This window comes from Panthera pardus, unplaced genomic scaffold (assembly GCF_024362965.1).
Source record: "Panthera pardus isolate Hobbes unplaced genomic scaffold, ASM2436296v1 HiC_scaffold_8, whole genome shotgun sequence".
NCBI lineage: Eukaryota > Metazoa > Chordata > Mammalia > Carnivora > Felidae > Panthera > Panthera pardus.
This window is the reverse complement of record NW_026527013.1, coordinates 113,410,781-113,438,507: the sequence shown is the minus strand read 5'-3', so window position 1 is coordinate 113,438,507 and position 27,727 is coordinate 113,410,781. Positions and strand designations below refer to the sequence as shown.

The window sequence follows — 27,727 nt, the reverse complement described above, 5'->3', positions numbered from 1 at the left end:
TACTTGTAACAATTACTAAGAAAAGAGTGTCAACTCTACAAGACTAATTGTGGATTGGTCTATTTTTCCTTTTAGTTCCATCAGTTCTTGCTTCATACATTTTAGAGCTCTGTTGTTAAGTGCCTATTGTATTTAGAATTGTTATGCCTATGTGGAAAGTGAGCCATTCCATCATTAAGAAATGTCTTGTCATATCCAGTAATTTTCATTGTTCTATGAAGTCTATTTTGTCTGTATTATACATAATTATTGATTATATTTAAGTCTATCATTTTGGTATCTGTTTTCCATTTTTGTCCTGTTTTTCACTTTTGTTTTTCCCTTCTCTCCTTTCTTTTGGGTTGAGTATTATTTAGCATTCTATTTTAATTTATTCTCCTTACCCCCCCCCCCCAAATCTCTGTATTTTTAGCAGCCGATAAAAGGGATTACAATATGCATATCTAACTTTTCATAACACATATACCAACTTCTAGATTTTCACAGTAAAACAAAGAAGTTTCAACCATATAGACTCTTTACCCTCTCCACTTTACACTGTATTTACCACATATATTACATTCACATACAATGAAATATACCTGTATTAAGATTTTTATTTTAAACAAACATTTTTTAAAAATTTAAGCAGAGGAATAACAGTCTACTATATTTACCCAAGTATTTACCATTTATTTTGCTTTTTTTTTTTTTAAATTAAATTTCTCTGGTATGATTTCCTTTCAGCCTAAAAAACTTTTAGCATTTTTTTTGAGTAGATAAATATCATAAATATTTAGCAGATAAAGATCATAAAATGTCATAAAACATGACAACAAATTCGTAGATTTTCTTCATCTGAAAATCCCTTTGTTTTGCCTTTCTTATTGAGGATACTTTCACTGGATATAAAATGCTGAGTTGGCAATTCTTTTCTTTTTCTGGCCTCCATATTCTCTGAAGAGAAATTATTCATCGTTCAAATTTCTGTTCTTCTATACACAATGTGTCATTTTTTCAGACTCCTTTCCAGATTTTTTCCTTACCTTTGATTTTTAGCAAATTGATTATCATGTATCTGGGCATGATTTCTTGTCAATTCCTGTTTGGAATTCAACAAGCATCTTAAATCTATAATTTACACCTAATAATGGCTGAAGTCCCAGTTCGTTATTTTGTCAAAGATTTTTCTACATCACACTTTTCCTCCTCTCCTTCTGGAACTCCAATGACAACCAACTTTGTAAGTTCCACAAGTCCCTGAGACCTAGTTCATGTTTTTCCCCTGATCTTTTTTCTTTTCTGTTCTTTACACTATAATTTCTAGTGAACTATCTTCAACTTCAGTAACTCTTCTCTGTTATCTCTATTTGCTGTTGAGCACATATAATGAATTTTTAACTTTGCATAATGCATTTTTTTTTCAGTTCCAAAATTACCATTTAGTTCTTTTTTAGAGTTTCAATTTTGCTTCTGAAAACTTCTGCCTTTCTTTTTATTTCAAACATGTCTACCTTTAGTCCACGAATGATGGTTATAATAGCTGCTTTAAAGTCACTGATAATTCCAACACGTGGATCATCTTGACACAGTCACAAAGTCACAAAGTCAACTTTACTTGAGTCACAGTATGTTGAATAATTTTCGGTTGTATCCCAGACATTTTGGGTATTATGTTGTGGTGACTTTGCATCCTGTTAAAGAATCCTCTGGGGAATGTTAAGTTTTTGTTTTTGTTTTAGTAGGCAACTGACCTATCTGGTTTCAGACTAGTTCTATCTTGCCCTCTTTACGGGTTCCCATATTAAATCATTTTCAAAGACTTTGTTATGTTTAGGTCTGCTCAGCACATTCTGGCAATCAGGTAGTGGTTTATAAGACAGTTCACTTCTTGAAGCATTTGTTATGGTTCTTTGGGTCTATTCTGTGCATGTGCAGCTCACGGGTGAGCCCAGAATTTATTCTGTTCCATACATGAAATTAGGGAATCACCTTTCACAGATCTCTCCAAAATTTCCCTCATACTTTCCAACTGATATCCCTTCTTCTTGGTTCCTCCTGCCAGAAAGCCAGAATTCTTGAGGCATCCTACACCATTCTGTACATACACAATAGTGTCAGGGCCTTCAGATTAAAATAGCAATGGAGTAAAATAATAGTGACCCTCCTCATATTCAATAGAAACCAAGGGCCCCATTTCTGGGTTTCTTTGGACAGAGATGGCAGGTATTTTCTCAGGTTTTCAGGTCTCTGCTGCCACTACTGCAGCACAACCTACAAACAGAGTTGGCCTCAGGGTAGAGAGGCCTCTCTTCTCAGTTCTCAGGCTGGATGTATATGGTGTTTGCTATGTATTACAGCTATTCAGTGCCCACAGGGTCATTGCTAGGAGACAAAGGAGGAAAAATTCCTGTGAAACTCACTTGTGTTATGCAATGCTATATAAGTTTTGATTTTATCAAATTTCTGCAGACTAGAATACAGACTATTAAGGAAGAAGATATATCTAGAAGAGAGCCCATCTGTCTTCGACAGAATTGTGTAGAAATATTGGACTCAAAACGGTGAGAGGGAAACATGGAACATAAAAGAGTAAATTAAAGTCTGTACATGGATCATTAATCCTACTATCAAAAAATTGGGTCAAAACATTTGATGATTTTTATCTACAGAAATGTGCCCCCATAAATGACTCTTAAATATAGAGAACAAACAGAGGGTTGCTGGAGGGGTTGTAGTAGGAGGCAAATGGTCTAAATGGGTAAAAAGGGCATCCTAAATTCATTGTTGCACCATATGCTAACTAACTTGGATGTAAATTAAACAATAAATTAAAAGAAAAAAAAAAAAGAAATGTTGCCCCACAGTACATTACAGTATTTTCGTAATTAGGTATCTTGCATTATAACACAGCATCCCTGCCCAGTTGCCTAAAATGAAAGCCACCAGTTCATAAAACTTCCTTAATCCTTCATTCCAACATAGTTACCAATCACCATCATCAACTTGAATAAAGGCCAAGGACCACTGGACAATTCAGGAAAGCCTATAACATGGGAAAAAGCAAGGTACAGACAAAAAAAAAAAAAAAAAAAAAAAAAATTACCTTGGAGGAAACATAAATATTAAAAAAAATACTTAGCTGGAAAACTCAGATTTTCAGCAAACTCCTGCATCCATACAATGAGAAGAGTATGCTACAAAAAAGAAACAGTAGAAAAGCACTCTTGGAAGAAAAAAAATCAGAAGACATATCTGAGTATAAACTTAAGAAATCACACAGGAAATTAAAAGGTAAAAAAAAAAGCTGTAAGATGTTAAAAAAAAAAATCAATGTAGAGGCATCCCACTTAGACAAAGTAAGACTGCAAAAAGAATAGAGAATAAAAAAGGGAAAATGAGAGAAAAGGTAGAAAGGGGATGAAGGTGAACCCTGAGTGGAAAAGTCCAACAGGTTTGCACAATAAATGAAAAACTATGCAAACATACATAATTATGCAATTAAAAAAACAAAGATTAAAAGAGGCTTTTGCAGTTAAAAAAATAAGACAAAACAAAAGAATGGGGGCATGTCAAAAAGGATAGAGGCAGCAATCTAAAACAACTTCCAACTGGCCAAAGATGGAACAATGTGAGCCAGAAAATAATGACAATATTGTATTATAACCCACAAAATAAAATAAATACTCATGAGTCCATGCTGGATTACAAATAAACAAATAATTGGGTAAGAAGGTATAAATCTTCCTTGTATAAGAATCAAAACTAAAAACTGGAGAAGCAAAAAAGGGAAATAAAAAATGACCTTTAACACAATAAAGTAATTGCTGCAGGCAAGAAACAATGAGGAATACTAAAAGGGAAACAGGATTTTCTTTACAGAGAAACAGGATAATTGCATAGACTTGAAGAATACGACCTTCCCCCTGCCCTACCCCCTCTCGAGAAATATTTACTAATTACAGTGGTTGTTTTACAGTACATCCAAAAATTCTTTGTCACTCGTCCCTCCAAGAGGTAGAGTTTACTTCACCGCCCCTTTAGTGTAGACCAGACTTAGTAACTTGCTTCCAATAAACAGTGTATGGAAAGAAGAAACAACTTCACAGTGGAGCTACCTGGCACACAAGATCTTAACCAATTCACCAACAATAAGATACACGGACATCGTGTACTTCCTGATGCAATGCGATGAAGAAGGGCAATGATACCTGTGATATTCTTCCCAACAACAATTCGTAACCTCACTCTAATCATGAGAAAATACCAGACAAACACAAATTGAGGGATATTCTACAAAATACCTAACTTTCAAAAGTGTCAAGTGAGCCAAAAAAAAAAAAAAAGTACATCAATAAAAAAAAGAGTAAGGAAATTTCAGATTACAGGAGACTAAAGAGCCACGACAAATAAATAGAATGTGGTGTTATGGATTGAATCCAGGAACAGAAAAGGTATCATTTGTGGAAAAGTCTGTAATTTAATTACTAGTATTATACCAATATCAACTTCTTAGTCTTCATAAATTACAGGAATATGGAAGAGGTTAGCATTAGAGGAAGCTGGGTGAAAGGGATGTAAGAACTCTCTATGCTATCTTCACAACTTCTTCTGTAAAACTATTTCAGGGTAAAAATTATAAGTAAATAAGAAAAAAGCTTTTAAAAGCTGACGGGGGAAATTAGGTCACCTACAAAAAAGGAAGAGAAGAATAACAATGGACTTCATATTAATAAAACAAATGCAAGAAAATGATAGAGCAGTGCCACTAATGTTTTAAGTATCATTTTCAACCTACAATTCTGTTATATTAGCCAAGCCATCTATTAACTGGGAAAGCAATATAAAGACATTTTCAGACAGGGGTCCAGGATGGCTCAGTCAGCTGAGGATCTGACTCTTGATTTTGGCTCAGATCACGATCTCATGGTTGTGGGATCATGACCCCACGTTAGGCTCTGAGCTGAGCGTGCAACCTGTTTGAAATTCTCTTCCTCCCTATCCCTCCTCTGCTTGTGCGCACATGCGAGGTCTCTCTCAAAAACTTTTTTTTTTTTTAATGAAGAAAGACATTTTCAGACAAATTTACTTCCTAGAGCTTTACTGTAGGAAGCATTTCAGAATGTTTTCTGGCAATCAAGTAAACTAAGAAAAATGAAGAGAGGAGATCTTGAGAACACTGGATCAAAACCAGTACAGCAGGGAAGAAAAGTCTCAAGACTATCGTGTGCAGCAACCTTACAGAAGAATCCGACTGATTAGAAAGCTGGAACCTCCAAGTGAAAGGATAAATTGGATGGAATTAATACTATTTTTGAAAAGGCTAAATAACAAAAGGAGGTGATAAAGTTAGCCAATGCAAGGGTAAAAAAAGGAATTTAGACACCTGAAGAAAAAAACAGGAAAAGATATATAATCAGACTCATCACATCACAGTCATAACATTATTATTTATTGGTTTTCTACTTTAAGAACTAAGCTACAAAAAAACGGCAACAGTGCTTATTTAAGAGAAAGTAAACATTTTAACATGAAGAAAAAGAGAAGAGAAATAGGTAAGAGAAGTTAAGAGGTGAATGCTAGTATCTCTAACACAGGGTGGTTAAGTCAAGAGACTGTGTCAGGCCGGCACTCAGTTAAAAAAAACCTGAATGTCAAAAGATGATGTAAAGTGAGGTAATTTCTTAACTCTTAATGTAAGAAGTCAAGAGATAGTGCCTAATATTGACAGATCAATAACAACATAAGCATATTATTTAGATATACAACAACCATCAGAAGAAGAATAAAAATATAAGAAGAGTTAACAAGACTAAATACAGTCCTTTCGGGGTCAGAACAGGGGATGTGGCAAAGATTCCCCTTAAATGTTTGTCAATGATGTATCTGATAAGGGGGTTAACATCCAAAATATATAAGGAACTCCTACAACTCAACACCAAAAAAAAAAAACAAAAAAAAAAACCTGATTAATAAATGGGCAGAGAACCAGAAAAGACATTTTTCCAAAGAAGACATAGAGATGGACAACAGATAACATGAAAAGATGCTCAACATCACTAATTGTCAAGGAAATACAAATCAAAACTCCAATGAGCTATCACCTCACAACTGTCAGAATGACTAGTATCAAAAAGACAAAAAAATAATTGTTATGAGGATGGAGGAAAAAGGGAACTGTTGGTGGGAATATAAATTGGTGTTAAGCACTGTAAAAAATAATATGAAGGTTCCTTAACAAATTAAAATAGAAATACCATACAATCCAGTAATTGCACTTCTGGGAAGAAAAAGAACACTAATTTGAAAAGACATACACACTCCTATGCCAAGATCTGAAAGCAACTCAAGTGACCACTGATAAACAGACAAAGAGGATATGGTATATACTGACAATAGAATATTACTCAGCCATAAAATAAGAAAGAAATTCTGCCATTTATAAAAGATGGATGAAACTAGACGGTATTATGCTAAGTGAAGTAAGTCTGATCAAAGACAAAATACCATATGATTTCACTTATGTGTGGAATCCAAAAAACGAAACAAATGAACAAGCAAAACAAAACAGAAACAGACTCATAAATCCAGACAGCAAACTGGCAGTTGCCCGAAGGGAATGAGATAGAGAGATGGGCTTAAATGAAGGGGATTAAAAGGTACAAACTTACAATTATAAAATAAAAAGTCATAGGGATGTAAAGTAAAGCACAGAGAATATAGTCATAATCTTATACAGTGACAGATGGTAACCACTTACTATGGTAAGCATTTCATAATGTATACAAGTGTCAAATCACTATGTTGTACACCTGAAACTAATGTGTCAACTATCCTTCAAGTAAAGATAATTTTAAAAAAATCCCCTTAACATTGTAACCTCTTTTACAATTTAATTTTTTTTTAATATTTTTTGAAGTAAGCTCTATGCCAGGCATGGGGCTTGAACTCATGACCCTGAGATCAAGAGTCAAGTGCTCTACCAACTGAGCCACCATGGTAACCCTATGACTTGATTTTTAAATACCATATACATGTGACATTTGGAAATTAAAAAGGGGTGCCTGGGTGGCTCACCCAGGTTAAGCATCTGACTTCACCTCAGGTAATGATCTCACAGTTTGTGAGTTCAAGCCCTGCATCATGCTCTGTGCTGACAGCTCAGAGCCTGGAGCTTGCTTTGGATTCTGGGTCTCCCTCTCTCTCTGCCCCTCTCCCACTCATAAATAATAATAAATGAGTAAGCTTTAAAAAAAAAAAATTTCCCAAAAAAGCAAAAATAATTGGCACTATTTTCAGCAGTAAATAAAAATAACTCATATATTCATTTATAGTAAGGTACTGAATTTCTACTTAGTGTAGTGGCTGCCCCTTAAGAAAAAAATAGTTCAACAATTTTGTGCATGATGTATTGAAGATGTTCGAAACACTGAAAGTAAGCTTAAAATACATTCAATTCTGATTATTCAGGCTAGTAGGTTACAATGGTACTAATAGTTAAAAAAAAAAGAAAATATGCCTCCAAATCATTAGTAATTTGGTTTTGAAGTATATGTGTATTTAAGTCCTTGAATAAATTTGTTTTGTATATCTGTATGAATGTGGATATGTGAGACAAGACTTTAGACTTGACAAGACTTTCTCAAATAAAATGATGAAATCACAATGTGCAGTTCCAAATTCAAAGAAAGCGGCAATTTTTCTTGGCTTCTCTAACTTGTCCCACTGCTAATCCACAGCGGAAACATTGCATCCTGTCATACTGACATAAATGGCAGAGCACTTTTTTAAAACAGACATCAACACTATTATGGGATTAATCACACCATATTTGCCAATATCAATGGTGAGGTGGCACTATTAAAAGTCCTAATGCAGGAGCGCCTGGGTGGCTCAGCCGGTTAAGTGTGTGACTTTGGCTCAGGTCATGACCTCACTGTTTGTGGGTTTGAGCCCTACACTGGGCTCAGATTGTGTCTCCCCCTCTCTCTTGCCCCTCCCCTGCTCACATTCTGTCTGTCTGTCTGTCTCTCTCTCTCTCTCTCTCTCACAGAAATAAACATTAAAAAATGTTTTAAAAAATTAGAAAAAAAAATCCTAATGCAATACCATATGGAAACCTTTAAAAACTTTTTTCAAACTATGCTAACTCAGGGACTCAGCCAGTATTACTAAGACTCTGCCTACTAATTTATGTACATATCAAACTAAGTAACTTTATCACTTTTAAATTTAACTATTTTTTCTTCTCTGACACTATTTTCTAATCCATAAAATGGAGCTAATTTCTATCTCAGTGTTACTGTTAGAATCAAATGAGATAATTTATTTCAAACATGTGATGTATGGTAGCTGATCAATACATGCCAATTCTATTTCCTCTTTTGTCCCACATGTACCTTGGTACAAGTTAAAGGTTAGTCTAATTTGAAAATTTATCCAAATTACTAATTTATTCAACAATTAAATACTGAAACCCAGATGTATACAGGCATTCTAAGTAGAGAGGGTGGTTGTTCTATGCAAAACTTAGAAAAAGAAGATGAAACTTACACGAAAACTTTAAAACCATTAGAAGAAAATATTTTTAAAAACTTTATGATCTTGGGATAGGAGAGGATTTCATTCAAAATAAAAAAAGGAGGGGTGCCTGGGTGGCTCAGTTGGTTAAGTGTCCGACTCTTGATTTCAGCTCAGGTCATGATCTATCTCCCAGTTCATGAGATTGAACCCCATGTCTACCTCTGCGCTGGCAGCATGGAGCCTGCTTGGGATTTGCTCTTTCTACCCCTCTTCCGCTTATGCGCGTGCTCTTTCTTGCTCCCTCTCTCTCAAAATAAATAAACGTTTAAAAAAAATAAGAAAAGCAAAGGACAAAAGAAAAAACATATTTGACTAAAAAATGTAAAACTTCCATGTGACAAAAAATAGCAAGAAGTTCAAATACTAGCAATATAGGGGGAAATTACAACACATAAATCAGTAAGAAAAAGAAAAACAACCCAAAAGAAAAGTGAGCAAGGAAATAAATAATCAACAGAAAATGAAATATAAATGATCAATCAACAAGAAAAGATGCTTAATCTCATGGATAACCGGGAAAACTGCTACTTAAAAAAATAAGGAAACCAGGGACACTTGGGTGCTTGGTTGGTTAAGCGTACGACATCGGCTCAGGTCATGATCTCACGGTCCGTGGGTTCAAGCCCCGCGTCAGGCTCTGTGCTGACAGCTCAGAGCCTGGAGCCTGCTTTGGATTCTGTGTCTCCCTCTCTCTCTACCTCTCCCCTGCTCGTGCTCTGTCTCTCTCTCTCTCTGTCTCACTCAAAATTAAAAAAATAAATAAATAAAATAAGGAAACCATTTTAGATATACAAAAATTTTCTTTTTTTTAAAGCAATAAGCATGTTTTTATTTATTTATTTTTTAAAGTACGCTTCACAGCCAACATGGGGCTTGAACTCACAATCCTGAGATAAAGAGTCACATGCTCTACCAAGTAAGCCAGCCAGATGCCACAAACTGACAAAAATTTTCAAAAGTCAACACCAGTCAGTACTGGTGAACACACAGCAAGCGGAAACTCTCAGTTACTGCTAGTGAAATAGAAATGGTTACCAGCCACTTGAGAGATTCTTTGGCACTTATTTAGCAAAACACATTAAATTCTCTGTGATCCAAAAATTCTATTTGGCACACATGTTCACTGTATGTTCACAGTAGCAAAGTTCATGATAGTAAAAAAAAACTAATGATAATTTAAGCAGCACAAGGAATGGATAAACAGTATGGCAGTCATATAACAAAATACTACATAGCAAACATGTATACATACATTTGTATGTACACATATGAACTTGGATAGATCTCAAGACATAATGATAAATGAAATTATGATACTGTATCATTTATGCGAAATTTCACAACACACAAAACAGTATTTTACATACACATGCATGAATAATATATGCAAGAGTATTAAAACTGTACTAAAAACCTACATTTTAAATGCATGGGGGCTGTTGTCTTTGAGAGGACAAAGACGATGTCAACTTTGTAGGATTTGTTTTATTAAAAAATAACAAATATAACATCAACAGCTGTCAATTCTGAGAGGCGTATATTTGTTATATTATTCTTGATACTTTAGTCAATTTTCTAAATTGTAAAAAAACCAAAAACTAATAAAGGTCACCAATAAGATCAGAATTCAACTCTCTTCACCTATGTAAATACTGACGAAAAATAATGTATGTGAATTCAACATGCTAAGAATACAACAGGTTAAGTAAACGGAATATATTCCTTGTTATGTAATTACTCTAGTAAACCTCACAAAAAGTGGAATAAAACGTATCCTGGAAATGAGGTAACGATTTTGATCTTTTTTTTTTTTTTTTAACATTTATTTTTGAGACAGAGAGAGACAGAGCATGTACGGGAGAGGGTCAGAGAGAGAGGGAGACACAGAATCCGAAGCAGGCTCCAGGCTCTGAGCTGTCAGCACAGAGCCCGACGTGGGGCTCAAACTCACAGACTGTGAGATCATGACCTGAGCTGAAGTCGGACGCTTAACCGACTGAGCCACTCAAGTGACCCACGAATTTTGATCTTAAACAACTTTCATAAAATCAGTAAAGTGAATTGTCTTTAATTTGCATATTTCCAATTTTCATCTAAGCATTAAAAACGTACAAACCCTGCAATAAAACAACTAACCTGTATGGGTTCTTCTATGTCTCTGGAGTTCATCACTCCTTGTGAATCTTTTGCCACAAAACATCCAGTTGCATACAAAAGGTCTTTCTCCAGTATGCCAGCGAAGATGTGCTCGTAGGTGAGATGTTTTGCCATAAACTTTTCCACATCCTTCAATATGACAAATATGCTGTTTCTTTTTTCCTGGTTCATTACTGCCTCTAACAAAAACAAAAACCAAACATTAATTATACTCTTAGACACCAAGCTTATAATTACAGAAAAACAAAAGGGAATTAAAGTTCTTAAATGATACACTTCTGAATGGGTTTTTAAAATCATGCTACAATTGTAGTTAAAAATCAGAAAAATTCTAATCAAAAAAGGGTTATGTATGAAACTCAAAACTGTTATGAAAACATGTTAACCTCAGAGAGTTCGTGTTCTACCACGGACTTCATGTTCCTTCCCTAACAGCCTCTTCCCTTTGGAAAAAATCTCTAAGCTTTTCAAGACACTTGAAAATTCTTCTCAAATACCAAAAAAATGGTAATCTCCATTTAAAAGTGTACGGTTCAGAGTTTAACTCCCAGTAGGAAAGAAAGCATGAAGAGCTCCATTGGCCTAGTCCCTAGTGAAACCAGTGAAAAGTATGAAAACAAAACAAATAATATGTACAGTTCCTGGAAATGGCTCTATGAACATATAGCAAATAAATAAATACTCAAGAAAATTAAGAGTTGGTAAGAAGAGTGAGAGCCTATGGTATTTGAACCAAGACCCAACCCTCTCTCCCAATTTCCTATCACTTCCCTTGACACATAAACACTGCAGATGGGCGCAGCCAAGAACAGGGTTCCCTTTTCACATCTCCTAGTTTGAGCTTATCTCCCTAGGAAGGGGCAAGAGGTCAGCATTTCTTATTCCACCCCCAATTACCTGCTGCTGAGGCTAAGTTTCAGGCAAGTGTGACTGACAGGTAGGGAACTCTCTTCTACCCAAACCCAACTCCTGAGACCTTGGCTCTACCTTGGATAGGGCACAGTGAAAATACTGCAGTCCAGTCACCTTTGACTCAGCTCCTTTGTAGTGCATACATCAGAACTTCCAAGCCAGCAGAGGCAAGTCAAGAAAGCCTGAGGCCATTGCTGCTGCCCTGCCACCAAGCATTTAGCTCTCAGATCAGGGATGCCACTCAGAAAGAAATGTGCCACTATCCCAACCCTATGTTCAGGAGCCATGACAAAGAGATGTTGGCCAGAGAGAGCACAACATGTAACAGAATTCCAAATCTCTTCCCAAGGAACTGAATTCATTTGCAAACAAAGTGTGGAAAAACTTCAGCGTATGGGTGCTCTTAAAATCAGTGGAGGCGGTTGCAAAATGAAGTTGGGAGGGGACTAATAGATACAATGGAGAAATAGGCAAAACTATGCTCACTAGGCTGACTGAAAGAAGGGAGGGAAGAGGCAGCTGGGAGTAGCCCTACAGACTCATAAATCTCAAAGCGCAGGCCTGTTGATCTAGTCCTTTAAAAAAAAAATCTGATTGGATCACTTTGTAGAGCAATATACATTTCAGGGCTTTGAAAACAATAGAGCAATCAGTGGACAATTAGTGGAGTTTAACAACTGGGTGTGGTTAGGGACAGGACACTAAAGATCTCTGCCCAAACCACTGTCCTCCAGGGTCACTGTAAGCATACCGAATTTTGCATCCACTGAGGAGCAACATACTTCATGGCGACAGTGAGCAACATGCTTCATGGCGAGTTAAGGGAAGTTCACCAAAATAATCCAGCCAGTCACTAAATAAGCAAGCAAACAACAATAAACCAGGGGTGGGGGGGGTGGGTGGGGGGGGGCAGTACTAAGAGTTACTACAATGTATTATCTAAACCATCCAGTTTCCAACAAAAAATCTAAGACATGCCAAAAATAAAACAGAGGAATATGACCCTTCACTAAAAAAAAAAAAAAAAAAAAAAAAAAGCAGGCAAGTGAAACTGGGAGAGCAGATTTAACAAGACTTCAAAGTAGCCATTTATAAATATGTTTAAAGAACTAAAGGACACCATGATTAAAGAAGCAAAGCAAGATATAATGACAATGTCACATCAAATAAAGAATATCAATGAAGAGTTACAAATGGTTAAAAAAACTACCAAGAGGAAACTGTGGAAATGAGAAGTACAACTGAAATGAAAAATTCACTAGAGGGACTCAAAAAAGGGAAGGAAGAGTAAAATTGAAGGTAGATCAATAGAGACGATGTAACTTAAAAAGAGACAAGAAAAGAAAGGAAAATGAACAGAGTGTCTGAGAAATGTGGGACATCCAAGTATCGGTGAGGGAAGGAACGGGGAGGACAGGGGAGGGGAAAGGAGGAGGAGGAGGGAGAGAAGGAGAGAGAGAAAAAGTGCCACAGAAAAAATATTCAAAGAAATAATGACTGCAAACTTAATTAATTACTCAAAAACATGAATCTACACACGCAATAAGCTCAACAAACTCCAAGCAGACTAACTGCACAGATCCACAAATAGACACCTTATGTACTAAAAAATCCTGAAACCCAAAGACAGGACAAAATCCCGAAAGCGGCAAGGGAAAAATAACTCCTCACTTACAAGGGAACTGCAGTAAGAATAAGAACTTGCTTCTCAGCAGAACAATGGAGCTTAGAAGGCAGGGTGAAAACATATTCAAAGTACTCAAAGGAAACAACTCAAACAAGACTCTATCTAGCAAAACTACCTTTCAGAAATGAAACAAAGATATTCCTGGATACACAAACACAGAGAATTTGTTTTGAGCAGACCTCCTTTGCAAGAAATAGTAAAGGAAGATCTTCAGGTTGAATCAACTGGATGCAGAAAGTAATTACACAATTAAGATGCACACAAACAAGCAAGAGATCACCAGCAAAGGTAATTATGTAATTACAAAGGTCAGTGTAAGTGCGTATTTCTTGTCTTACCTGATTTGAAAAGTAATTTTAAAAACACTACGTGTAAAATGTATTGTTAAAGGCCACAACATTACAGAAATGTAATATATTTAATATATTTGCCATTAACAGCACAAAGCAGGGAGGTAGGAGCAAAGCTCGACTGGGCTAAGAAAATGATGCCAGAAAGGAACTCAAACATCCAGAACAGAGAACTACTGATAAAGTTAACATAGCAAAAGTTAGATATGCTTGCTCATCTTCTCTCAATTTCTTTACAAGACATTATATAAAGTAATAATTATAATAATGTATTATTGGGTTTGTAACACGGATAATATATATAATAACATCACAAAAAGAAGTAAGCTATAAAGAGAGAACATTTCTGTAATTCACTGGGATTAAGTTACTATAAATCTTAAACTGATAATGATCAATATGTATATGATAAGGCCCAGAGCAAGTACTATGGAAATAACTCAAAATAATATAAGTGAAAAAATTATTAACAAAATTAAAGTGCTATAGGGATGGCTGTGTGGCTAAGTTGGTTAGGCATCTGACTTCGGCTCAGGTCATGATCTCCCAATTTGGGAGTCTGAACAGCTTAGAGCCTGAAGCCTGCTTTGGATTCTGTGTCTCCCTCTCTCTCTGCCCCTTCCCCACACATGCTCTGTCTCTCTGTCAAAAATAATTAAACAATAAAAAATTTTTTTAATAAGTAAAAAAATAAAGTGCTATATTATATTCACTTAATGAAAAAGAGAGTAACAAAGGAGGAAAAAAGACATGACACACACAAAAACAAGCAAACTGAAAGACAAATTCAACCATATTAATAACATCAAATGCAAATGGATTACACACTACACTCAAAAGACAGATTTTGTCACAGTGAATTAAAGAAAAAACAAAAAAACACTAAGATCCAAACTACATGCTGTCTACAGTGACATAGGTCACATTCAAAGACTGAAAGATACAGGGAGATTAAAGTAAAAAAGATGGAAAAAGGTATGCAAACAACCACCACAAGAAAGCTGGAGTGGCTGTACTAATAATACAAGACAAAATAAACTTTAAAAACAAATGTTATTGAAGACAAAGGGGGAAATTTTATAGGGCTAAATGGGTCAATCCATCAGGAACATATAACAATTATAAACATACGTGCACTTAGAGTAACAAGAGAACACCTAAACAGATGAAGTAAACTGACAGAAATGAAGGGAGAAAGAGACAATTCAACAGTAACAGTTGGAGATGTCAATACTCTATTTGCAATGATAACTTCATAAAACAATTAAGCAGAAGAGCAACAAGGAAAGAGAACACTTGTTAAACTTGACCTAACAAATATCCATAAAACACTCCACTAAACAGCAGCAAAATATACATTCTTCTCAAGTGAACATGTAATGTTCTCCAAGATAAATCATATGGCTAGGCCATGAAACAAACCTCAACAGAAGACAGAAGTAATGCAAAGTATGTTTTCTGACCACAATGACATAAAACTAGAAATTATAGCAGGAAATTGGAAAATTCACAAATACCTAGAAATTAAATAATACACTTCTAAATAACCAGTGGGTCAAAGAAGAAATCGAAAGGGAAAGCAGGAAAAAGCCCAAGATGAATGAAGATACAACATAACCAAATTTAAGGGATACATGTAAAGCAATGCTTAAGAGAGAATTTTTTAATTTTAGAATTTATTTATTGGACAGAAAGAGAGTACACACATGTGCACAAGCTCACGTGAGCAGGGGAGGGGTGGAGAAAGAGGGAGAGAGAGAATCCCAAGCAGGCTCCACCCTTTGAGTGCAGAGCCCAACTCTGGGCTTGATCTCCTTAACTCCAAGATCTTGACCTGAGCCAAAATCCAGAGTCAGACACTTAACTGACCTGAGCCACATAGGCACCCCAGAGAGAAATTTTTAGCTGTAAATGCCGACATCAAAAAATATCTTAAATCAATAACCTAACCTTCCATCTTAAGACAACGGAAAAAGCAAATTAAATCTAAAATAAAGCAAACAAAAGGAAGGAAATAATAAAAAATAGAGCAGGAACTAATGAAATAAAGAATACGAAAACAACAGGGAAAAAAAAAATCAATGAAACCAAAAGCTGATGTGACTTGACTTTTGAAAAGGTCAACAAAATTGAACAAGCCTTAAGGTAGACTGACCAAGAAAAAAAGAAAAGACTCAAATTACTAGAATCTGAAACGAAAGAGGACATCATTACCAACCTTACAGAAATAAAAAGGATTATACAAGAATACCAAGAATAACTGTATGCCAATTACTTAAATAACTTAGATGAGATGGACAAATTCCCAAAAAGACATTAAGTACCAAAAAGTGATTCAAGAACAATCAATCAGAAAAACCCTTAAAAGTAAACAGATAAATTAGATGAATTAGTAGTCAAAAAATACCCATAAGAAAAATACCCACAAGCCTAGGACTTAATTTCACTGATAAATTCTACAAAACAGCTGAAGAATTATTCTTCACAAACAGTTCTTCACAAACTTTCTCAAAAATAAACTGGAGGAAACACTTCCCGAATCATTCTATGAGCCCAATATTATCCTTTCCAAAAGCAAAGACATTAAAAAAAACTACAGACCAATATCTCTCACGAACACAGATGCAGAACTTAACAAAATACTAGTAAACTAAATATAACTGTGCGTGTGTGTGTGTGTGTGTGTATAAAATTACATACCATGACTAAGTTGGGTTTATTCCACAAATGCAAAAGTACTTTAACATCTGACAATCAATTAATACCAATAGAAAAAAGATAGAAACTACATGATCATCTCAACAGATACACAAAAGCATCTGAAAAATCCAACGTCCTTTCATGACAAAAACAAAATGAAGTAGGGATAGAAGGGAGCTTGCTTAATTAAAAGCATATATGAGAAAGCTCAGAGCTAGCAACATACTTAATGGTGAAACACTTAAGATCAGGAACAAAACAAAGATGTCCACTTTTGCTACTTATATTCAACATTATACTGTAGATTCTGGATGGAACAATTAGGTTAGAAAAAGAAATAAAAGTCATCAAGACTGGAAAGAATGAAGGAAAACTATCTCTTTTTGCAGATTACATGATCTTACATATAGAAAAACCCTAATGAATCCACTAAAAAAAAAAAAAAACTATTAGAACTAATAAAAAGAGTTCAGTAAGGTTACAGATACAAGATTAATACACAAAAATTAATTGTGTTTGTATACACTTGCAATGAACAATAAAGAAAAAGATCCATTTATAATAGCATCAAAAAGAATAAAATACTTAGGAATAAATTTAACAAAGAAGTACAAAACTTATACTCTGAAAACTACAAAATAGTGTCAAAAGAAATCAGAGAAGATCTCAAACAAACTGACAAGCTGACTGATTCTAAAATTCACATGGAATTGCAAGTGTCTCTGTACAATCAAAACAATACTGATAAAGAATAACAAAGAGAACACATAGTGCCCGATTTCAAAAGTTCAGAGGACAAAGTAATCAAGACTGTGTGGTAGAGGCATAAAGACAGACATACAGCTCATTGGAATAAAACCAACAGTCTAGAAATAAACCTATTTGGCTTATATGGCCAACTGATTTTTGACAAGGGTGACAAGACCATTCAATGAATGGGGAGGGGAGAGTCTTCAACAAACGGTGTTGAATGGATCCTTACCTCACACCATACACAAAAACTAACCCCAAAACCGATCAAAGACCTAAATGTAAGAGCAAAAACTATAAAACCCTCACAAGAAAATGAGGAATCTCTGTGACCTCAGATGTGGCAATGGATTCTTAGACAGGACACCAAAAGCAGAAGCAACCAAACACAAGGCTGAATTTCATCAAAATTAAAAACTTAGGTGTTTCAAAGGACACTATCAAGAAAGTGAAAAGACAACTCTCAGATTGGGAAAAAAATATTTGCAAATCATGTATCTGATAAGGGACTTGTATCTAGAATACATAAAGCTATTACAATTTAACTTAAAAAATCTAATTTAAAATAGGCAAAAGATCTTAATAGACATTTCTCCAAATAAGACACACAAATGGCCAATAAACACATGAAAACACACCTGACTAATGAAGTCATCAGAAAAATGCAAATTAAAACCATACTGAAATACCATTTCACGCACACAAGGAAATCTATAATCAAAAAGCCAAATTATAACAAGTGTTGGCAACGAACTGGAACCCTCATACACTGCTGGTGGGAACGTAAAATGGTACAGTTACTTTGGAAAATAGTCTGGCAGTTCCTCAAGTGGCTAGACTTAGAGTTACTACATGGAGCATTAATTCCACTCCTTGTCCACTCCTTGTCCATTTCAAGAGAACTAAAAACCTATGCCACACAAAAATTTGTATAAAAGTGTTTATAGCAGCATAGGAGCCAACTGGTGGAAAAATTCCAAGTGTCCACCAAAAGATAAATGGGTAAGTAAAATACTGTGTATCCATACAATGAAACGTTCATTTGTTCATTAAAAAGAATGAGGTACTAATATGTGCTAGAATATAGATAAACCTTGAAAACATTATGCTACGTAAATGAAACCAATCAAAAGATCACATATTGTATGATTCCATTTATATGCACGTCCAGAATTGCATAAAGACAGAAATCTGTTCAATGGCTGCCTTGAGTTGGGAAGAAAGGGGGCCGAGGGGGTTGAGGGCTAAAGAAGTCAGGGTTTCTTTTGCAGGGTATCAAAATGTCCTAAAATTGTGATGATGGATGCACAACTTTGTGAATATACTAAAAACCAATGAAATGTACACTTTGAGTGAAACTGTACAGTATATGAATTTTATATCCATAAAATTAAAATTTTTGCATAACAAATGAAACAAGAAAGCCACTAAAAGTAGAAGGCAGAAGGTGGAGGACCACTAAAACTCCATTTCTAAACTAGCTCAATTTAATCCCTGTAATAACAATATTGTATCTCAACTTCTGGGCTACAGAGCCAGTGACATTCTAGTGATCCAAGGACCCGGCCAATGGCTTGGTTTACCTACTATTTTATGCCTTCCAGAGAGATAAAGTTGGTAACAGAGCATTTACCTTCCTTCTCCTTCCCTACAATTAGGACAGGAACAGGCAACTCTTCGAAGCCTCTTGCCAGGCTGCACCTCTTGATCAGAAGCTTGCTGGCCTTGCTGCAAATGCACTTGTGTGAGTTGGTCAGGACTAACAGCACCTATCGTTGCGTTAGCAATTCCTCCAACTGCTACAGTTACAGGAGCTATCGTGGCTTGTTGGACCTTTACTCCATCTTGTCCTTGCTGCTGACCTAAAAATTGGGGGTGAGGGGGAAAGAGTATTATAATGTTTTCTATTTCTAAAGAAAGGATTAAAAAAAAATTCCATGTGGACATTTAAAAACTACCATATTTGTTTTAATAGTTAATCTGTGTAAAATACAACAGCAAAGGGGTTAATGATTTGTATTATGCAGACCCTCCTAAAATACAATATTCTTATTAAGTAGTTCAGGCTGCCTCTCTGTCTGGTTGGTGGGACTACACATAAATCATTTAACCCTCTCCTGGCTTTAATTTCCTCATCTGTAAAAATGAAGACAACAATACTTGCCACCTACCTACCTCATCAAAGTGCTGTGAGGATTCATGAGACATTATTTGAAAAGCACTCTGAGATCCTCAGATGAAGGATGCTGTATCCATTTCCACAGTAAACAACGTATCTCATTCACTCCAAGAAAATACAGGAGTAAAAAGTAACTAAACGAATGATTAAGTTTTATAGATATTTCTCATTCCTAGATACTTTAGGTTAAGCAAACATTTCTTTATTAAGGAAATCTTTTTTTTATTATACACACTGAGTTACGTAGTTTTTTAAAGTGTAAAACCACCCATGATTATTACATACTATCACTATAATCATAAAATAGACATTTAGGACATTACTACTTTATTCACTCATGTAGCTCAGACTTCACCTCTCAGGTTAGTACATATACCAACTTGACTTCTTCACTTAGGGAAAACTATGATAAATAATACATAATATGACAAAAAAATATCTCCTGTGAAGTGCACAGGAGTATGCCTTATAATCATCCTTTCTCTCAACACAGTTCTTTCTCCACATCAGTTTTGGAAGGGCAGCTAAGAAACACCTATTTATAAAGGAATGTTCCCACCTGTGAGAGTTGATGTAAGAATTAAACAAGTTAATTTTTAAAAACTCCTTACCACAGGGCCTGCCACAGAGTTCATTATTGGTTATTTGTTATTATTTGTTAGCTATTATTACTGCTACGAGTGTCCATTGAGTTGGGTGGCAACACCAGAATAAAATATGGTAGCAGAAATAAACACAAGAGAATTGGGTATAAAATAAAGGGTTTATTTCAAAGCTGCATAGGTAGTACTTTAAACATTCAGAGCTATCAAGAAAAGATAATAAAAATCAGCAAGTGAAAACTAAACCTCTAATTCTCCTAGCCAAAGTCAATCTCATTCTCCTCTGTGTATTCAAAGCACTCTGAAACCTTTGGTACAGCATCAATATTTGTAATACAAATAAAAAAATATGTATTTTGTCATTGTTTTAGTAAGGATACATATTTTAGTTTTCCTCCTAACATTTAAATTTTTGATCATCTTTGAATTAACATGGTGTGATAGGTAAAACAGTGCAAGTAAAATCCAAAGTTCTGAATTCATGTCCGATTTGGTGACCGTGCACTTGGATACCCTCAAGTTATCTCACCTCTAATAATGCTGACCTCCCTTAAATTCCTGTCCCTTATCTACTTCAGAGAGTTCTTTCTGACGATCCTAAAGGGTAAAGACTGTAAACAATAAAACAATACGTACATGTAAAGTATAACTATTATGTCTCTATGTGTCTTTTGAGTACTTAAAAGTTGTACATATTCAGTAAAACCAGATTCCTTACGGATGCCCAAGGCGAAGTAAACTTTTCAAACTACTTGTGTATCTAGAGTCACAGTGATACACATACTCCCTGTTTACTGCAAAATAAATGCATTTATAGAAACAGGAATTCTATCTGAACCAGCACTATACAAAATCTTTAAAGCTTGGTCCCTATGGAGTGTGGGTATTTTAATGTGGTAAGTATTCTTTACATTCCTTAAGTCATGAGATATTTCTGGCCATAATTTTTGCAGCTATTGCTCATACAACACTTGGTCATGCCTTTCAAGTTGCAAGGGTATTAGATGCAATGGTAATGCATGTCCTTCATTATGTCAAAGAAGTGCTAGGAATCCCCTGATCACTGGCTGCTCATTTTCCTCAGTTCCTTTGATCATTTCCTCGATAGACTCCTCAAGTCTCCACATTATGGGCATTTATCTGTTCAATGCCTACACAACTTGGCAAGTTAGTCCAATGAATAATACCAAATACTTGAATTTATAGATTTAAGTCTGACCAACTCTCTTGACTTCATCTAGATGTCCTAGATCATTCAAGTTCAACATAGTTCAGTATTACTTTTCTTTCATTTCCACTGCTGCCAGTCAAGTATAAGCCACTGAACTACTTACCAAGGCTTCCAAGGCCCTGCTCAAGTTTAAACCCACCCTGTCAGACCTCACCAATTATTATTAGTCTCTCCCCTCTCACTCTGCTTCTGACACAGTGACCTTTCTTTCTAGCCCTCAAACAAATCAAGCTCATTCCCTTCTTATGGCCACTGCATATACTCTCTCGTCTGAATGGAAATGCCGTGCCACCTAAATCTTTGCACAGCTGACTCCTTAGTAATATTCTAAGTTCAAAACTCTCCTCTTTAGAAATACCATTCCTGACCACATCATCTAAAACGGTACCTTTTAGTCCATTTCTCTATCATCACCAAGTTTTGTCTTACCTGGTTTAAATTATCTTATCCTTTTTAACTTTTTTCTATCTTTGCCTCCTCATTTCTGAATGTTAAGTGCTATGAGAAAAAGGATCTTGCCTGTCAAGTTCACTGCTGTTTCCAGCCCATGGAACACCACCCAACACATAGTAGCCACTCAGGAACAAAAGCTTAATAAAGGAATTTTTAAAAATTAATTCATCTTCAAAACTGCTACTACTACTGTTTCTGTTTTGATAAGTGCTAATTACTACCCTCCTTATTACTACACTCAAAACAGTAAAACGTCAACTTTTAGGCTACTTCTCCTTTACCCATTAATTACATCCATGTGATAGCTAAGTTAAAAAGCGCATAAAAGGGTAACAGCTCTTGGATTCATCTTATCTTTCTATTGCCAGAACCATAATCTCGGTCCAGATCCTTGTTACTTTGTGCCTCTACCAGCCTAAATGGGACCCACATCTCCTACCTCATCCTTCAAACTGCTTCCAGAAATTTAAAAATGCTAACTTTCAGTCATTCACCATCGGCCAAAGTCTGCATTCAAAGGACTCCACCACAAAGACTTAACTCCTGGCTCACAGACTTCCTCTTCGTAGCCAAATCCAATGTGAATTTTCCCACTGAGCAATACATGATTACCCTGCCTCATGTGACACAATCAACCATTCTTTCCTTCTTAAAACTTGACTGAAGAAGCTACCTAATTTCCTACATTCTGAGAAACCCCCTCTTCTTTGTTAGCTATTACCAGCATTTAAATCTAAGCTTCTGTCACATTTTTATTTTTAAAAGATTTTATTTTCGGGCGCCTGGGTGGTTCAATCGGTTAAGCTTCCAAATCCAGCTCAGGTCATGGTCTCGTGGTTCATGGGTTCAAGGCCCCTGTCGGGCTCTCTGCTGTCAGCACAGAGCCCACTTTGGATATTCTGTCCCTCTCTCTCTCTGCCCCTTCCTCCTTCCCCCTTTCTCTCAAAAATAAATAAGGATATTTAAAATTTTTGAAAAAGAAAAAGAAAAAAGAAAATAAAAGATTTTATTTTTAAGTAATCTCTGCACCCAATGTAGGACTCAAACTCACAAACTCAAGATCAAGAGTGACATGCTCCACCGATTGAGCAAGCCAGGTGCCCCTGTGTCACATTTTTAAAAGATTTATCCACATTGGTTACCTTTACTCCTTTCCCATTCTCTCCTCAAACTACTAAAATTCCATGTTGAACCCACCACTCTACTAAAATCATGACAGAACTAACAACTTCTTCATTCATAAACCCAAAGATACTCTTCTTTTTGATCCTGTTTCATGTCTCTGGAGCACCTGAAGCTGCTAATCCTACACGCTCCTCGAAATCCTACATGCCTGTGCTTCATTGATAGTACTCCCACTGGTGTTCCTCCTACTTCTCTCACCATCTCCACGCTGATGTCTTTCTTAGGCCACTTTCCGGTTTTCCGTCATTTCTTCTAACTCCCTCCTTGGGTTATCTCATCCGCTTTCATAAATTTTACTTCTATTTTAAGCTGAGGTCTCTCAAATCTGTATCTTTGGCTTAAATATCTCTCAAGTGTCAGACTCTTATTGTCATTTGCCAGGGAACATGGCCAACAGCTGTCTTGCAGGCGATGTGTCCAAGAATCATACAGGTTATCCTCTTCTCCTAAACTAGCTCCTTCTCATTGCCCAAACTGAAAACTTGGAAGTCGTTCTTAACTCTCCTCCATCTCCTCCATCCCCACAACAGTAGCTATCATTTTATGCTTATTTACTGGACATCTTACAACTATTACTTCACATACTCCTCACATCCCAATGGACTGAATACTACTGTCCCAATTTTAAGCTAAGAAGACTGAAGTTCTGAGAGGTACATAAAACACCCAAGATCACAAAACAGCTAAGTGACAAGAGCTGGGATTTGAATCCAAGTCTAGCTAACTCTAAAAGCTATTCTCCTTCCACTGTATTACTTACATTGACCAGTAGTCTTGTTGAGTATACCTTTTCAAATATCTCAGATTTGTCCATTTTCTCCATCCCTATTACCTATGCAATAGCACAGGTCCTTATCACCATTATGCCAGTTTTGCCCTTTCCAATCCCATACCGCATATACAAATCGGGTTCCCGAAAAGTCTATGAGTCTTCAATGAATTCACAATACAGTCAACATTTCTTGGCACAATACATAATCTAGTTTTCGCTTACTTTTATAGCTTCATCTCAGTACTCTTCCTCCATTCCCATTCTCAACACCAGCTACATTGAACTCCTACTTCTTCAAATGTTCCATTCTTGATTATCTCTGGGAGTTTTGACTAACCCCCATCCCAAATCTCCATCTTTGTTGATCTTGGAAAAGCTGATTCATCTTACAAAACTCAATTCATGTGTCATTACCTTTGGGAAGTCTTCCTGCTAAGTGTCTTTCTGAATCTAGGTCAGATACCTCTTCCTTCTTTTCACATAATATCCTGTGCATAATAATCTTGTTATATCAGCAGACAAATTGTATGGTGAATGCAGATACTATAAATGCTTATTTGTTTTGTCTTTCTAAAGGATCATATATTATGGTCTCTGAGGAGCTAAATACACCTCTCTTTGTTTTCCATTCTTAAAAACGTATTGCCAGGGTGTGTCAGACTTAAGAACAAAGGACTGGCCCATGTGCTAGTGGCTGCTGTCACTGTGTTGAGCTGAAATTTCTCAACTGTCACTTTTTTTAATAGGGTAAGTTGGGTACAGCATGATTTAGACACTAGACAATGAAATCTGCATTAATGAGACCACTACTGCTTATAATTCAATCAGGATAATAAAAAAAAATAAGCACAGGAAGAAGCTGTTACATAGGGAAAACGGTTGGTTTGTTGCAATGACTTTCTGTTCAATTTGTCAAGGAAAAATAACAAAGATGTTTAAAAAAAGATGTTAAAAAATATAAGAAGCTGTGCCAATGACAGTGCTGGTGAAAATGGGAAAAACAAGTAATTATAGAAACTATACATTTATGGCTACAAAACACCTTCACTATTAAAATGTCTGAAGGAAAAAGCTATTAACACTCTTTTAAAACTCGTCTCTAACCTCTCTGTCATCACTTAAACTGTTTTATGACATGATCTTACAAATAACTCAGAATTTCTTGGAAATACAACTATGCATCATGATGGTACAGTGGGTGACCCTTTCTTTTCCTTCCATGCTACCATAGGTAAAAAACATTCCAAGGCTGCTTGGAACAACCAAGCTATCTTTCCTATTCCTTTCCTTTTTTGTTCTGCTCCCTTTTTCAAACGTAGGAACTGGGACAAGGGTAACAGGGACCAGTTGGTTGGCAGGTGGCATGGTATTAGAATGCTAGATATTCAAGAACATCTAGAATGGGTATTTGGGAGAAACTTTGTTTCTTGCACATTTTCCTTTAGCACCAGCTGGAATGGTCCTTTGCCTCAATACAGTACTAAGAGACTTGAATTTAAGCTTCAGAAAGGAAAGCAGATTTAACTAGTAAAGAAAGACAGCATCTTCCATACAGACTAACCTAACTCTCTGAATTTTGAGATGGAGGGGCCTACACCTAAGCCAATAAAGTGTTACTCTGACTTGAATTTCAGTATACCTAGCTCCCTAAGAGACCTTAGGGAGGGAATCAGAATCTGAGTATTCCTGCTGCCTCTTATCAGATAACCCTCTCATTCCATCACAATATTAATCACAAATTATTTCTAACAAAAGCTGCTCAGAACAGAGGGCCTCTGTGTGGTTTTACGTCCTTTGCCCAGCAAAGTTCCTGGCACACTGGAAGTACTCAATGAATGTTTCTTAAATAAAGTGAATGGCAATCTAAAATCCATACAAACACAGCAAGCGTTCTTATGAAAGTAGGCCAGCAGGAGATCACAAGGCCACTACTAGATGACACCTACCTTTCAAAAGACATGGACCACGGGTGGTAAGACAGTAAGAAACAGGATAAGGTGGACATTCACCACAATTCTCTCCTGCTTCATTGATCTGGAATTCAGATTATTTAGGAGTACATCCCGAAGTATAAATCACAACCTGCCACTGAAACTACTGTTTCTTTTCTCTCAGTTATCAGCTGTAGCCCAGAATCTGTGTTAACCACATTCAACAAGATCTTTCTTGAGGAGTTATACTCTTCAAAAAAGTCTACTTTAAAAAATAATTATAACCAAATGACATTTAATAAAATAGGCGAAGATTTCTCCCCTTCCACATATTTTGAAGAAGGTAAACATAGCTTCGTATTACAGATACATACACTTTAAGTTTTTTCTTCTGATTTTAACAACACATGCTCACCACAGAAAAGAATTAAGGAGGAAACAAAATCATCCATATAGTCATTACCCACAGATTATCAATATTATCATTATGGTGTCTGTGCTTCTACTCTGTTCTGGCATTTTGATAATGATGCAACTCTACTAATAAACAATTCTGTTGCATTCTATTCTTTTTTACTTAAGAATATAAGTGCTTCCAAGTTATTGCAAATTCTTTTAAAATAGTGTAATGATTGTATAATATTCCATCACATACATATACCACAATTTACAAAACCATTACCCTAGTATTAGACATTAACGTTATTTTGACACACTCCAAGTAATGCAAAAGCAACATAAATAATGAGCAACGTGAACAAAAATATTTGTTCTTATTACTTCCAAGAGATGGAGTCCTAGAAGTGAGATTATTAGGTCAAAGGACATGAAACACTCTTAAGACTTTATATACACATTAAAAAACTATAGAGGCATATATAAAGAGTTACATTCATTTATATTTCCACTGAAAGTATATAAGAGTACTTTTGCATACCATGCACAAGAGAGATTCAGTAAGATTAAGAAAAAAATTTAATAGACAAAAAATTGGTATCTCACTGTGGTTTTTAACAAGTGATTCCTACTCTCACCTATAATATTCTATATATTGTGAAGGTATAAGTCAATGCAATAGGGTAAATAACAAATCTGTATGAGAAAAGAAAAAGAAACTCTACAAAATCAACAAACTATTAGAACAAATAAGACATTTCAGCAAGATGGCCAAATACAAGATCAACATTAAAAACCAACAGGGAAGGGAGGGAATCAGAATATGCTTTCCTCCATAACAGCAACAGTCAACTGAAAAAAATAAAAGAAAATGGGACGCATGGGTGGCTGAGTCAGCTATGCATCTGACTCTTGGTTTCCGCTCAGGTCCTGATCTCATGGTTTTGTGAGTTCAAGCCCCACATTGGGCTCTGGGCTGGCAGTGCAGAGCCTGCTTGGGATTCTCTTTCTCCCTCTCTCTCTGCCCCTCCCCCACTCGCGCTGTCTCTGTCTCTCTCAAAATAAATAAATAAACAAAAATAAATAAATAAAAGGAAAAAATATTCCATTTACAACAGCAATAACAACCATCAATACCTAAGAATCAATCTAATTAGAAACATGCAAGGTCTTAAGGAAGAAGACATAAAGGACATAAATTAAGACCTGAATAGAAGGAAATATGTTTTTTTAATGTTTATTTATTAATTTTGAGAGAGAGAGAGACTCTGAAGTGCATGAGTGTATGCCTTCTAATGATCCTTTCTTTCAACATAGTTCTTTCTCCATATCAGGTCTGGAATAGCAGGGGGGAAAAAAAAAACCCAATTTATAAAGGAATGCTCCCAACTCCAAGAGCTAATGTAAGAATTAAACGAGTTAATTTTTACAAACCCCTTACCACAGCGCCTGGCACAGAACTGTTCATTATTTGTTAGCTATTATTATTGCTGTGAGTCTCCATTGAGTGGGGTGGCAACACAAGAATAAAATGTTACTCTTCCGAATAATACTAAAATGAGTCTTAACTCAGACTATTGGGATTTATTTCCTCTACAGATGAAACTTGGGAGTCTGCCTAAACAAATGTCTAAGGGCCTCTAAATGTATACATAGGAAAGAATGTAAGTCTTGTATTTCAGATAGTTTTCAATAAATAATTATACTCTGAAATAGAAACTGGTTTGCTTTATAATGATTTAAAACAGACAAGCAGAGTGTATATTCCTAAAAATAAAAAGATAACCAGGTATGTCTAGGGCTCAGGGACAGGGAGGAGAAATGGGAAGTGACTGGTAATATGCCTGGGGTTTCTTTATG

The 27,727-nt window shown here is 35.8% G+C and overlaps 1 protein-coding gene across 4 annotated transcripts in view; it reads right to left on the bottom strand.

Annotated features, from left to right (window-relative positions):
• The window catches only part of SP4 (Sp4 transcription factor), an 82,662-nt gene that overhangs the window by 16,100 nt on the left and 38,835 nt on the right, over nt 1–27,727 (bottom strand). The window contains exons 4-6 of one of the 4 annotated variants that reach the window (XM_019443571.2): nt 18,752–18,980; nt 10,699–10,898; nt 2,828–3,025 (exon numbers count right to left, since the gene is read on the bottom strand). In XM_019443571.2, the coding sequence (XP_019299116.1) occupies nt 2,943–3,025; nt 10,699–10,898; nt 18,752–18,980 (512 nt within the window). In that variant the 3' untranslated portion in view covers nt 2,828–2,942. Of the gene's footprint in view, nt 1–2,827; nt 3,026–10,698; nt 10,899–18,751; nt 18,981–27,727 lie in introns of those variants that run through there. The other 3 variants (XM_019443567.2, XM_053896955.1, XM_053896954.1) reach the window with 3 other exon arrangements.